The sequence below is a fragment of the Xyrauchen texanus genome, chromosome 12 (assembly GCF_025860055.1).
Source record: "Xyrauchen texanus isolate HMW12.3.18 chromosome 12, RBS_HiC_50CHRs, whole genome shotgun sequence".
NCBI classification, from domain to species: Eukaryota; Metazoa; Chordata; class Actinopteri; order Cypriniformes; family Catostomidae; genus Xyrauchen; species Xyrauchen texanus.
The window spans coordinates 48,162,628-48,176,948 of NC_068287.1; the positions used below are offsets into that span (position 1 = coordinate 48,162,628).

The window sequence follows — 14,321 nt, forward strand, 5'->3', positions numbered from 1 at the left end:
TCTTTTTCAAGAGGGGCTTGACAACTGCAGTTTTCAGGGAGTTTGGAAAACTCCCAGAGAGAAGTGAAGAGTTTATCACTTCTAGGAGATCTGCTTCTAAACAGTTGAACACACTTTTGAAAAAAGATGTGGGAAGTGCATCAAGGGCGCAGGTTGATGTTTTAAGGTGCTGTACGGTTTCTTCCAAAATTTTGCCATTAATTTCTTTGAAATCAGACATAGTAACTACTTTCTCAGGTTGTGGTTTGATTTGTCTGACCCCAGCACAACTCAAGGATGTGCTGATCACCTTTCTGATATTATTGATTTTCTCAGAGAAGAAAGAAGCAAACTCACTGCACTTGCTGTCTGAGAGCATTTCACTGGGAATCTGGCTTGGGGGGTTTGTCAGTCTCTCTACAGTCGCAAAAAGAGTGCTTGTTGTTTAAGTTGCTGTTTATAATATTCGAGAAGAAAGTCTGTCTAGCTTTGCCTAGTTCCATATTAAAAGCATGGATGCTGTCTTTGTAGATGTTATAATGGACTACAAGTTTTGTCTTCTGCCACATGCGCTCTGCTTTTCTGCATTGTCTTTTCATATTTTGCACTGTTGTTGAGTTTCTCCAAGGTGCTTTTTGTCTGCCACTCTTCTTCCTGACTTTCACAGTGTATCATCAATTACACTTTTAACTTTTGAGTTAAAAGAATCAAGGAGAAAATCAACAGAGTCAGCAGATATACTTGGTGTTAAAGATATAGCCTTCATAAATAGTACACTAGTGTTCTCAGTTAAGCATCTCTTCTTGACAGACACAGATCTAGCTTCAATGGCAGGAGAGATCAATATATCAAAGAAAACACAGAAATGATCAGACAGTGCTACATCCTTAATAACAATCGATGAAATGTTTAGACCCTTACTGATAAGTAAATCTAGAGTGTGTCCATGATTGTGTGTGGGTCCATGTACATGATGAGTCAGATCAAAAGTTTTTAAAACAGTTATGATTTCTTTTGTCATATTGTTTTCTGCATTATCTATGTGAATGTTAAAGTCTCCAGCAATGGCAAAACAGTCAAACTCTGAGGTAATTGTTGATAACAGTTCTTTAAAGTCCTCAGCGAAGGCTGGAGAGTATTTTGGAGGCCTGTAAATAATGATAAGTAAAATGCGTGGAGCACCTTTTAACACACTACCCAGATATTCGAAAGACGGGTAATTCCCAAATGATATTTGCTTACATTGATAGACATCTTTAAAAAGAGCTGCTAAACCCCTACCTCTCCTACCTTCTCTGCAGACACTCAAATAAGTAAAGTTAGGAGGGGATGTTTCATTAAGGACTGTTGCACTACAGCTGTCTTCTAGCCAAGTTTCATTTAGAAACATAAAATCCAGGTTGTATGTGCTTATTAAGTCATTGACTAGAAGTGATTTATTTTTAAGTGAGCGGATGTTTAAAAGTGCTAACTTAACAGTTTTTGTCCCCACAGCAATCTTAGTTTGGCGTGTAATAGGCACCAGATTAGATGGGTTTGCTGAACGGCTTTTGAAGGCCTTAGACTTTCTATGATGTAATCGAACAGCAATAGAGAAAGATACAGGCACACTGGGTTCCCGCTTGTTTTGTAAACATTTGAGAAAGTTACTGTTATCATAGCGGGGACCCAACACATATCACTGAGAGCTGGTATCAGTTGTTTTTGGTTCACCTCGAGCAGATGGAGGAGGGTGTGAGTCCTGGCGTTGTGGCAGAGGTCGAAAAGCTCTCACAGGAGGAGGGGGAGGGCGAGCTGGGCCCGCAGGTGCTTGAGGGGCCTGATGTTTTTTGCTTGATATCTGGGGGCTTGCAGCAAAAGAGTGGGATAGTTTGGTTCCAGCATACACCAGTTCTTCCATTTTCTCTGAGAAACACAGATGTGGAGATGCTGGAGAGAGGGATAACGTGTCTGGTGAGAGGGGCTGTAATATGCTGTCCTGGTTTCCCTGGATGTTTTCCAGAAAGTCGTCCTTGGGTGCTGAATCTTGGAGCAGTTCTAATATGTCACAGTCTGTCTGTGGTGAACTTTGTGGGCAGTGCTCAGATGAGATTGTGTCCATGAGCTGAAATTGTTGTGGCTGAGTGGTGTTATCATTGTCCTTGTGTGATTTGTCAACTGCATGTCCATTCAGGTGCTGAAGTGAAGTCCTGTGGTCATTCATACTGTGTCCAGGTGTGTGTGTGCCATTCAGATTGAGTGGATTGGCACACACTGCAGAAGGATGATTGAGGGAGAAGTAGATATTGTCCTTTAGCACTCTTGAACCAAGTTTGTTTGGGTGGTGGCCATCCTGTCGAAACAGTTGCCTCTGACTCCAGAAAAGATTGAAGTTGTCAATGAAGTTCACTCCTTTTATATTGCAGGTTTTTTGCAGCCATGTATTAAGCCCAAGCAACCGTGAAAACCTGTTTGTTCCTCTTGCTGGAAGTGGTCCACTGATGAATGTTTGAACTTTCAGTCTTTTAAGTGTTTCAAAAGTTCATTGAAATCCTTTTTAAGGAGTTCTGACTGCTCTTTATGAATATCATTCTTCCCCACATGAATGATGAGTCGATTTGCAGTCTTATGTTTCATCAGAATGTTCTGAAGTTCCCTGTTTACATCCGAGGTTGTTGCTTGTGGAAGGCAGCATGTAGTAGTATCCCTGCTGCTAATGTTTCTGATTATGGAGTCACCCACTATCAGAGTCCTGGGCCCGGCTGCGCTCTGAGCTGAATGCAGCTGTCTGCTCGACCTTGAGCGCCAGTTGACATCAGTGTTAGCTACTGGCTGATTCAGTCTGTGTTCGATCACATTCATCACGTTTAAGGATTCCTCATTCATTAATACTTCAAATCTGTTCTCAAGATGTATAGGTGGTGGTAGGAAACCAGTGTTTGCAATCCTTGTCAGAGCCGTATCTGGGGTAGAGGATGCTACTGCGGCAATATGAGATGCTCGTGACAATCTGATGTCTCGAGTGCCTTTTGGTCTTGCTCTCTGTTTTTGCCATCGATTTGTAAGTCGATCGGTTTGTTTCTCTACACTCAGTATGGCCTGTCGAGGAGCACTAGATTCATGGGACTCACTGGCTGTATGCTGAGGGCGTCCATGACAAAGCTCTGTTGTGTGTTCCGTCTGATTTGGTGGTCCTGTAAATAACTTTGTTTCAAGAACTGCAATCCTTTGTAAAAGTTTGTGGCAGTTAGTGCAGCAAGTAGATTCCAGAAGAGGCATTTTCTCTTATCCTTTTGAATGTAGGCAGTTGTGTTTTCCCTTCCCTGGAATGAAAACTTTCAGTGGGAGGCTGGTCGGACAAAAGAATTCTGCTTTTTTTTTTTTTTGTAGTAGTCCAAGCTTTTGAGCACTGTGCTGATTTGTTTAAGTTAAAATTAGTTAAAATTAGTTGATAAAAGATGATAAAATATGAAAATATAAAAGCGATAGAGCAAAAGCGCGGAGCAGTAAGCAAGAGTGTCCGAACAGAAGCTGAGCAGGAAGTGATTCAATCACTGTCACTATGGTTACAGATAGAATACGGTTGTGTCTTCAGTTATTCATTCATTCAGAAAGTATTCAAGCAGCTACTGAAAGCTGTTGTGTGAACAGAATATTTCAAGACTCACACCTGTAAAGTAATTGTGGTTGTCAATCCCAAACAGTGATTGTGTGAATGTAGTGAGTAGGGAGCAATGAACACTGTGGAGGGACCCTGGGAATCAGAACACAGCTACAGACATTCCCTGCTCAGTGTGTAGGGAGCATGGAGCAGTAACGCTGCTTGAAGTGAAATGCAGCTACGATTATCAAGTATTTAACAGGACGAGCCACATTATAGACTCAAATTACATGCACTTAAGAACACATATTTCAGAGTTCTGCAGAAAGTTGTGTTCTGAAACACTGTTTAAAGGGTTAAAGTTTTAACATGCACTGAATTACCTCTTTATTAGGAACACCTGTACACCTAATTATTCATGTGGTTATCAAATCAGCCAATCATGTGGCAGCAGGGCAGTGCATTTAAATCATGCAGATATGGGTCAGGAGCTTGAGTTAATGTTCACATCAACCATCAGAATGGGGGGAAAAATTACCTCAGTGATTTGGAGCATTGCATGATTGTTGGTGCCAGACGGGCTGGTATGAGTATTTCTGTAACTGCTGATCTCCTGGTATTTTCACACACAACAGTCTCTAGAATTTATGGTGCCAAAAACAAAAAAAACATCCAGTGAGCGGTAGATTTGCAGACAAAACACCTTCTTGATGAGAGAGGTCAGTAGAGATTGGCCAGACTGGTTCGAACTGACAAAGTCTACGGTAACTCCGATAACTGCTCTGTACAATTTTAGTGAGCAGAAAAAAAAATTATTTCTCCAATCCTATCTTAATATGCAGACACAAATATAATTGAGCCATTTACACTGTCTCTGTGGCACTATGAAACTGCCACTATTTGTTTTTTAGCGACCCCGTCACAACAGCACTGACTCAACCAATGGTTTGAGCTTGGGGCGGGACTATGTCAAGTTAAGTCAATTTTATTTGTATAGCGCCTTTCACAACACACATCGTTTCAAAGCAGCTTTACAGAATATAAGGCATTAACAGACAATAAAACTGTAATGTCTATAAAGTCGATGAATCATCATTGTGTAATTTATATAAAATAAGATTCTTAATCGTGTTTAAAAATAATTAAATAATAATTGTATTAATAACCTTATTTAATATAAAATAACAAGTCATAAATGAATATGCTTGTTCAATAAACAGCAGATGGGGGCATGTACAGAAAGCTGGTTGAAAACAAATTGTATTTTTGCTATTCCATTCATTGGTACTAGTGGCACAGAAATTACATCAGCTATAAATAAAATTGGGGGGATCTGTCGGTTCAGAAGGAACTCATACGCAAAAGTTTAACAATTTTAAAGATGAATTCTCTTTCAGTTTACATTTATGCATTTGGCAGATGCTTTTATCCAAAGCGACTTACAGTGCACTTATTACAGGGACAATCCCCCCGGAGCAACCTGGAGTTCAGTGCCTTACTCAAGGACACAATGGTGGTGGCTGTGGGGATCGAACCATCAACCTTCTGAATAACAGTTATGTGCATTAGCCCACTACGCCACCTCCACTCCACATATTTTATGTTTATCATTTTAACGGAAACAAGTGTTGCTTTCTGGACATAAAATGCTTGCTTTGCACTGGCAACCCACACATTTCCTCACTTTGTCACACTGGATTGATAAATTCCTTGATATTGTACATATAAACCTGTCTGAGGCCGGAATGCACAAGAAAGGAGGGGTGGCAAGGGGAACATGGGCGCAATAATGTTCAAAATATAAATGATATCATATGTTATGCACACACTGTTGTATACTTTTGAAAAGCAATACATATTTGATTAAAGAAAAAATAAACCTGAACTCCACCTCCTGTCCATAGGCTTTTTCTTACAGACAGCTGGATCAATGAAGATCTATGTTCAATATTTGATCAATATAAAATCTCCTTATTGTGCTGTATTTCATTCTCTGTTAAAGACTTGCAGGCTGTAATCTCACTTATGAGTGCTGTGAAAGTTTGTCTTCAGTTCTACAATCATCAAACTCCCTGAGAGAGCTGGACCTTAATAACAATAACCTGCAGGATTCAGGAGTGAAGCTGCTCTCTGATGCACTGAAGAGTCCTCACTGTACACTGGAGATACTGAGGTCAGTGATTTTCAGTAGAAATAATCAGACATTGAAACAGTAAATGCCCTCACATTTTCAGTCATAAGCTTCATTTACATCATATTTGGCTGGCAGGGCATTAATCACTTGACTGAGTTAATGATTCTGACAACTAACAAAGCACTTCTGATGTGTAAAAAAAACAACGCTCAGTCGCTGGCTGGGCTCTTGTGTTCTTATCAAGTGACCAATGAGCTTCTTTTTCTGAAGAACTGACCACATGTTTTTTTTTATTTATTTATTTTCAGGGCTAATGCGCATTAATAAACATAAATGTAAATGTGCCAGAATTAGCCCAAAAGGCTATTTTTCATCTGTAGACCCTTGACAGAATGTTAAACGGTCACCCTTAAAACAGAGACAGAGCATCACACATATACACATCATATGAAAAAAATAAATACAAAATAAATGTGAATTATCTAAAACAAAGTAAACATGAGAGAAAGGAAAGAGAGAGAGAAAGATGGCAACAGAAGAGAGCAACATAGCCAAGAACAATTAGTACAAAGAAGTCTATTGTCAAGAATACAACACTAATGTTGACAGTGCTGAATTGTCAGTAACCATTTTTTAAGATGAGACTGAAAAGAACCAAAAGCATGTAATCGTCTAATTGTTGATGGGATGGAGTTCCATTCCCTTGCAGCTTTGGCTGAAAATACAGACTGGATAAAGTTACTTCTTTTGAGAGGGATAATACAGTCCCCCTTTCCCCACCGGTGATCTACAGATCACTAAACTGTTTTAGTGGTGAAGACAGGCTATGTATAGTCTTAAACCGCAAACAGATATGTACATATTTGATCAAGTTATCCTAGCTTAGCAAGTTGTATTTTTTTAATATTGAGCAGTGATGAAACCGAACTGATTTCTTATCAAGAGTTTTTAGTGATTGTTTATACAAAGACTCTTGTGGTTTCAGTGTAGTAATACTAGCTTGCGACAAAGTAGTTAAACAGTAGGTAATATGAGAAATGATCATAGAATGCATATACATCAAAGCGGCTTCAGATGACATATAATCACAAATAAATAAAAAATTTGATAAACTAAATCTGACCCGGTTACAGACCTTTTTTAACCTAAGCCTTAAATGAAAGTTTGGAATCAATAAGAATACCAAGGTACATATATTCAGATACAACTTGTAATCTTTCCCTGATACAAATACATCTGGCACTATACTTAAATTCTTAGTTTTGGTGATAAACATACACACTGTCTTAGAGATGTTTAACTGTAAGCAGCATTGTTCTAGCCAAGCCGCAACATGAACCAGAGATTCTGTAAGTTAATTTGCAACTTGTGACACACTACTTCCGTGTATATAAATAACAGTGTCATCTGCATACATTTGAATGTTAGTATTAGGACAGACAGATGGAAGATCATTGATGTAAAACATAAAAAGTAAAGGACCCAAAATAGATCCTTGTGGAACACCAGTGGATATACTTAGAGGAGCTGACTTATAATTCTGTATACTAACAAACTGTGTGCAACCTGACAAGTATGATTCGATCCATCTCAACGTATGTGGAGAGCAATTAAAACTTAATAATTTAGACAACACAATTCTTTGATTTATGGTGTCAAAGGCCTTCCTGAAATCAAGAAACACAGCCCCGACAACCCCTCCTTTATCTAATAGAGACTTAACTTTCTCAGTGAAATAGCAATTTGCCATCTCAGTTGAATAGTTTGCTCTGAAGCCAAATTGCATTGGATGTAAAACAAAAGATCTGTTATTCAAATAATTAGTGATTTGTGCAGCCATCAATTTCTCTGCAACCTTTGAGACTATAGGTAGAATACTAATAGGTCTGTAATTACAAGCAGAGTGAGGAACACCGCTTTTGAATATAGGCACAATAACAGATGACTTCCAAGCACATGGGAACATCCCCTGAGAAATTGAAAGATTGATAACTTTAGTGATAGGATTAACTAACGACTCACTAAGCTCTTTAAGCATTACCACATCCATACCAAATATGTCCTTTGCTCTGGATGGTTTAAGAGATGTAATTGTTCTTAAGACGTCTAATTCAGAGACTGCCCTTAAAGCAGTGGTTCTCAACCTTTTTTGAACAAACGCCCCCCTGACCTCTTCATGATCCTCTTAACAACTAACAAAGCACTTCTGATGTGTAAAAAAAACAACGCTCAGTCGCTGGGCTGGGCTCTTGTGTTCTTATCAAGTGACCAATGAGCTTCTTTTTCTGAAGAACTGACCACATGTTTTTTTATTTTTTTATTTACAGGGTTAATGCACATTAATAAACATAAATGTAAATGTGCCAGAATTAGCCCAAAAGGCTATTTTTCATCTGTAGACCCTTGACAGAATGTTAAACGGTCACCCTTAAAACAGAGACAGAGCATCACACATATACACATCATATGAAAAAAATAAATACAAAATAAATGTGAATTATCTAAAACAAAGTAAACGTGAGAGAAAGGAAAGAGAGAGAGAAAGATGGCAACAGAAGAGAGCAACATAGCCAAGAACAATTAGTACAAAGAAGTCTATTGTCAAGAATACAACACTAATGTTGACAGTGCTGAATTGTCAGTAACCATTTTTAAGATGAGACTGAAAAGAACCAAAAGCATGTAATCGTCTAATTGTTGATGGGATGGAGTTCCATTCCCTTGCAGCTTTGGCTGAAAATACAGACTGGATAAAGTTACTTCTTTTGAGAGGGATAATACAGTCCCCCCTTTCCCCACCGGTGATCTACAGATCACTAAACTGTTTTAGTGGTGAAGACAGGCTATGTATAGTCTTAAACCGCAAACAGATATGTACATATTTGATCAAGTTATCCCAGCTTAGCAAGTTGTATTTTTTTAATATTGAGCAGTGATGAAACCGAACTGATTTCTTATCAAGAGTTTTTAGTGATTGTTTATACAAAGACTCTTGTGGTTTCAGTGTAGTAATACTAGCTTGCGACAAAGTAGTTAAACAGTAGGTAATATGAGAAATGATCATAGAATGCATATACATCAAAGCGGCTTCAGATGACATATAATCACAAATAAATAAAAAATTTGATAAACTAAATCTGACCCGGTTACAGACCTTTTTTAACCTGCGCCTTAAATGAAAGTTTGGAATCAATAAGAATACCAAGGTACATATATTCAGATACAACTTGTAATCTTTCCCCTGATACAAATACATCTGGCACTATACTTAAATTCTTAGTTTTGGTGATAAACATACACACTGTCTTAGAGATGTTTAACTGTAAGCAGCATTGTTCTAGCCAAGCCGCAACATGAACCAGAGATTCTGTAAGTTAATTTGCAACTTGTGACACACTACTTCCGTGTATATAAATAACAGTGTCATCTGCATACATTTGAATGTTAGTATTAGGACAGACAGATGGAAGATCATTGATGTAAAACATAAAAAGTAAAGGACCCAAAATAGATCCTTGTGGAACACCAGTGGATATACTTAGAGGAGCTGACTTATAATTCTGTATACTAACAAACTGTGTGCAACCTGACAAGTATGATTCGATCCATCTCAACGTATGTGGAGAGCAATTAAAACTTAATAATTTAGACAACACAATTCTTTGATTTATGGTGTCAAAGGCCTTCCTGAAATCAAGAAACACAGCCCCGACAACCCCTCCTTTATCTAATAGAGACTTAACTTTCTCAGTGAAATAGCAATTTGCCATCTCAGTTGAATAGTTTGCTCTGAAGCCAAATTGCATTGGATGTAAAACAAAAGATCTGTTATTCAAATAATTAGTGATTTGTGCAGCCATCAATTTCTCTGCAACCTTTGAGACTATAGGTAGAATACTAATAGGTCTGTAATTACAAGCAGAGTGAGGAACACCGCTTTTGAATATAGGCACAATAACAGATGACTTCCAAGCACATGGGAACATCCCCTGAGAAATTGAAAGATTGATAATTTTAGTGATAGGATTAACTAACGACTCACTAAGCTCTTTAAGCATTACCACATCCATACCAAATATGTCCTTTGCTCTGGATGGTTTAAGAGATGTAATTGTTCTTAAGACGTCTAATTCAGAGGCTGCCCTTAAAGCAGTGGTTCTCAGCCTTTTTTGAAGAAACGCCCCCCTGACCTCTTCATGATCCTCTTAACGCCCCCCAAAAAAACAAAAAAAACACTTCAGAAATACTATTACAGCCAAACAATTGCAACACTGATACCTGAAGCCTGAGTTTTTGGTAAAAAAAAACTGAAACAGAAGTTTCTTATTGTATTTAAACTACATGTAAAAGCCTCAAGTTGAGTAATATTGTGTTTGGAAAAAATGCAAAAACACATGGATTGTTTGAAAGGTATTGCAAATGTATTTAGAAATTCAAACAAATTCAGGATCACACACAAATTTTTTTAAGATGAACCAATCACGTGAACAATAACGTAACTAACCTAAATGGCCAATGAAAAAGCGGCGGTCGTTCGCACACTCAATTAGGCAATATATACTAGGCTTCAAATTTGAATAGCCTACAAATGGTCATTTGATTTCAAATGACGAACAAAGACGACAACAGCTCAGCCACCTGAACTGAACCGAAGAAAAAACAACGTCAAAAACAGCCACTTTCTTTTAATTAATTACGGTCATTAGTGTGAGCCCTGAGCACTAATTATGCGCCTAATTATTTATTCCGCGTTATGTACAGAAAAAGCCGGTGAAAGCGCGCCTCTATTTTGCGCTGAAAATTCTCCGCCTCTTAAAAGCATGTGTAACTTAGGAAGCGGCTCTCCTGGCATACCCTCCTGGTGAAGTGGCAGCAGTAATCCGAGCAAGACGAAGACATAGGCTAAGGAGAAGAGCTGAAAAGATTTTTGCGCAGGCCGCCTGTTGAGTACCTCTGAGTAACGCCCCCCATTTGTGCCTGAGCGCCCCCCTCTCTGCTGCCTCGTTCACACCGCCCCCCAACACTGTCCAAACGCCCCCTAGGGGGCGGTACCGCCCCCGTTGAGAAACGCTGCCTTAGAGTAAGGGTTTGTTCACCTGTATTAACTGTATAAATTTCTGTATACTTGGGGGAAAACATTGTGTAATTGTGACTACCGAGTCAACAAAATAATAATTTAGTGCTTCGGCTACATCAGCTGGATTGTTAGTCAGCTTCCCGTTAACCATCAATTCAAGTGAAGACCTATCTTTTCTTTTGTCACCTTTTAAGTAGCTGAACTTATTCCAGATTGTTTTTGAATTTCCTCTCGCCTCATTAATTATCCTCAGAACAAAATCAGCCTTTGCTTTTCTCAACGACTTTAGCACCTTGTTCCGTAACATAGCGAAATGTTGTCTATCATGACTAAACTTTGATCTGTTTGCTGTTTTTAAAGCAAGATCCCGTTTTTTCATTAATTTTAATATATCTGAATTAATCCAAGGGACAGTATATTTTTTATTTTTAGGATTATGTCATGCTCTGATCTGAATGCTTTCATCAGCAATCACACTCACAGCCGCATATCACAAACACTGATTGTAATCCATAGTGATTCTGTCACCAAGATGTTTTCTGGGATTCTCCAACACTAAAATGATTAATAAAATAAGAAAGCGGAGGCAGAACAGTCTGTTTTTATTGAACCGAAAGCCTTTTCTCACTGAAAACTGTGGCAAACCCAGAGAGGATAAACACACAATCACACACATCCACAGCATAAAGTTACTTCATGAATCCATCCTAAATCACTATTATAATTGTTTATTTTTACACGGTACTCCTGTTGTTACTTCGGTGAGCTCCATGTGACAGGGAATCAGAAATAGAGTTCAGCACATCCATCACCCCTCTGTCATTCTGAGTCTATAAGTGTGTCAGACATCCGACTGAAAACTGAAACTGTGTTGGATTAGTTCTGGAGTAATCTGTTTTAGAAAACTACTTTTTGATAATTTTGTTCATTTTTTTTAGATTGGCTGGTTGTGGATTCACTGGTCAGTGCTGTAAAAGTTTGTCTTCAGTTCAACAATCATCAAAAACCTCAAGTCTGAGAGAGCTGGATCTGAGTAACAATGACCTGCAGGATTTAGGAGTGAAGCTGCTCTCTGATGCACTGAAGAGTCCTCACTGTACACTGGAAGTACTGAGGTTTGTGTTGGCAGTTCATTACTACATTGGAATTGGAATATAAATTATGGATATGTTGTGGTTCATAGCTGTGGTTAATCTGTTCATGTGAATGGGTTCCCTCTGCTGAATCTGGTTCCTTTTAAGGGAATCAAGTCATTTTGATTTTGACATCACCATTAAAAATTATCACAACATAAATTTTTTACCAGCTCTTTATGACAAACTTCTTCAAATGTTCAGATGAGGAACAATCAGAGGGAACATCATTTCAACCTAACAGCTTAGAGCATGTTTAAAGCATTTTGTTACAAGTAATGAAAGCATGTTTTCCCGACAGTTTTTAATAAACAAAGTAGGAAGAATGATGTTAATTTATATTAAAAAAAACATTTCTGTGAATGAACACAGTGTGGAAAAACTACAACTTCACACACTTGTGTTTTGGAACCCAGTAAGGTTTAATATTATTGTAATATATTAGTGAATTATTATTAGACTGTGAGGATAAGAATTGTTGTCAATAGAAGTGATATATTTCCGACATGTCTATTTCAACTGGAGACTTTATTTTGGTGGGAAGATATTTGAGTTGATGGATTACCAGAGGACAGTTTCAGATAGTCTCACAATTCACCTCTATATTGTGAAGAGCTCTTTACAAACACCTCAACGTCTGTCACACATGAGATTATCAGTTCAGAATCTGACATCTGATATCAACTCAAATGTACCTCAGATCCTCGACACAAACTGCATCTAAGGATCAGGGAAAAGACACAGCAAAATATCATAAAAATGCAAAAGGAGAACACAAAACGGCAATATCATAAACGCACAGTGAGGTAACAAATGACTGAATAAAAAAAATGTGTTTAATTATGACTGGATTTCTCCAAATAAAAAGTGATGCAATAAGAGCATTGCATTTATACATTGTTCCTCTTTTCAATGGGTTGTATAGTCATTTAAAGTGCTTTTTGGATCGTTCTGCTGTTGACATTGAACATTTGAAAAATATAATTCCAAGAAATTACAGTAGACAAAAAACTCCAGACAATGTGAGTTGTGGAAGATTAGATGGGATCTAGAAGCTTTATAGAGCTTTATACAGTGCATGTCACTGAACAGATGGTAAGTCTATCCCTCACAGCCTCACTTTCATTCCCATTGTGAATGTGAATTATGTTATGAATGTATGTATTGTATATTCTTTTTGTGAATATTTTAACACCATTGTGATTCTATTGATATACATATTATTTCTTTATGAAATGTCTGTAACAAATTATTAAAGGAGTTATAAACGAAGGTTCAGGAGGAGCTTGTAAAGTTAGCCCTGTCAAAAATAATGCAAGCACATATAAGCAGCTGCTTATCTCACCCCCTTGACGATTCTTCCAGCATCCCTTCAGCACCCCTTAGGTGGAACTTAGAGCCGAGCCGCATGCTCAAGACCCTCATTCTTACAGCAAGCCAAATTAGTTTACCCTTAACAACCTGTTACCATTTCCACTTCAAGTGCTATGTGGGTCTTGAGCATGCTATTAGCGGACTGCAGAATGCTCACCCTGAAGGACCGTTTATTGTTGCTGGAGATTTCAACCATGCGAATCTCAAGACAGTGCTTCCTAAATTCCATCAGTATGTGGACTTTGCAATGAGAGGGGCGAACACACTAGATCTTGTTTACACAAACATGTGTAGAGTAACTCTATGTAGAGTCAACCCACAGAAGGCTGCTGGACCAGACAACATTCCTGTCAGTGTGTTTGGAGGGTGTGCAGACAAGCTGGCAGATGTTCTTACGATATCTTCAACATCTCTCTGAGCAGCGCCGTCGTTCCAATACGCTTCAAGGCCACCACCATTGTCCCGATGCTGACGAAGTCTTCAGTGTCCTGCCTCAACGACTACCGCCCTGTCGCACTCACACCCATCATCATGAAGCGCTTCAAGAGGCTCGTCATGAGGCACATTAAGACCCAGCTTCCCCCCTCGTTAGACCCACTGCAGTTCGTCTATCGCCCCAACTGTTCAACAGACGACGTCATCTCCACCACCCTCCATTTGGGCGTCACCTACCTAGATAAAAAGGAAGCATATGTTCGAATGCTGTTCATAGACTTCAGCTCAGCATTCAACACAATCATTCCTCATCACTTGATTGGAAAGCTGAACCTGCTGGGCCTGGACACTTCCCTCTGCAACTGGATCCTGGACGTCCGGATCGGGAACAGTTTCTCCACCACCACACTGAACACTGGGGCCCCCCAGGGCTGTGTGTTCAGTCTACTGCTGTTCACTCTGCTGACTCACAACTGTGCACTAATGCACAGCTCAAACCACATCATCAAGTTCACTGATGACACGACCGTGGTGGGTCTCATCAGCAAGAACGACGAGTGAGCATACAGAGAGGAGGTGCAGCGACTAACGGACTGGTGTAGAGCCAAC

General features: G+C 38.9%; 2 protein-coding genes across 2 annotated transcripts in view; both read left to right on the forward strand.

Moving 5' to 3' along the window:
• The window catches only part of LOC127652407 (uncharacterized), a 746,522-nt gene that overhangs the window by 704,862 nt on the left and 27,339 nt on the right, over positions 1–14,321 (forward strand). The window contains exon 20 of the mRNA XM_052138529.1: positions 11,709–11,885. Within this exon, the coding sequence (XP_051994489.1) occupies positions 11,709–11,885 (177 nt within the window). The remainder of the gene's footprint in view (positions 1–11,708; positions 11,886–14,321) is intronic.
• The window catches only part of LOC127652415 (NACHT, LRR and PYD domains-containing protein 3-like), a 148,876-nt gene that overhangs the window by 22,501 nt on the left and 112,054 nt on the right, over positions 1–14,321 (forward strand). The window lies entirely within an intron of this gene.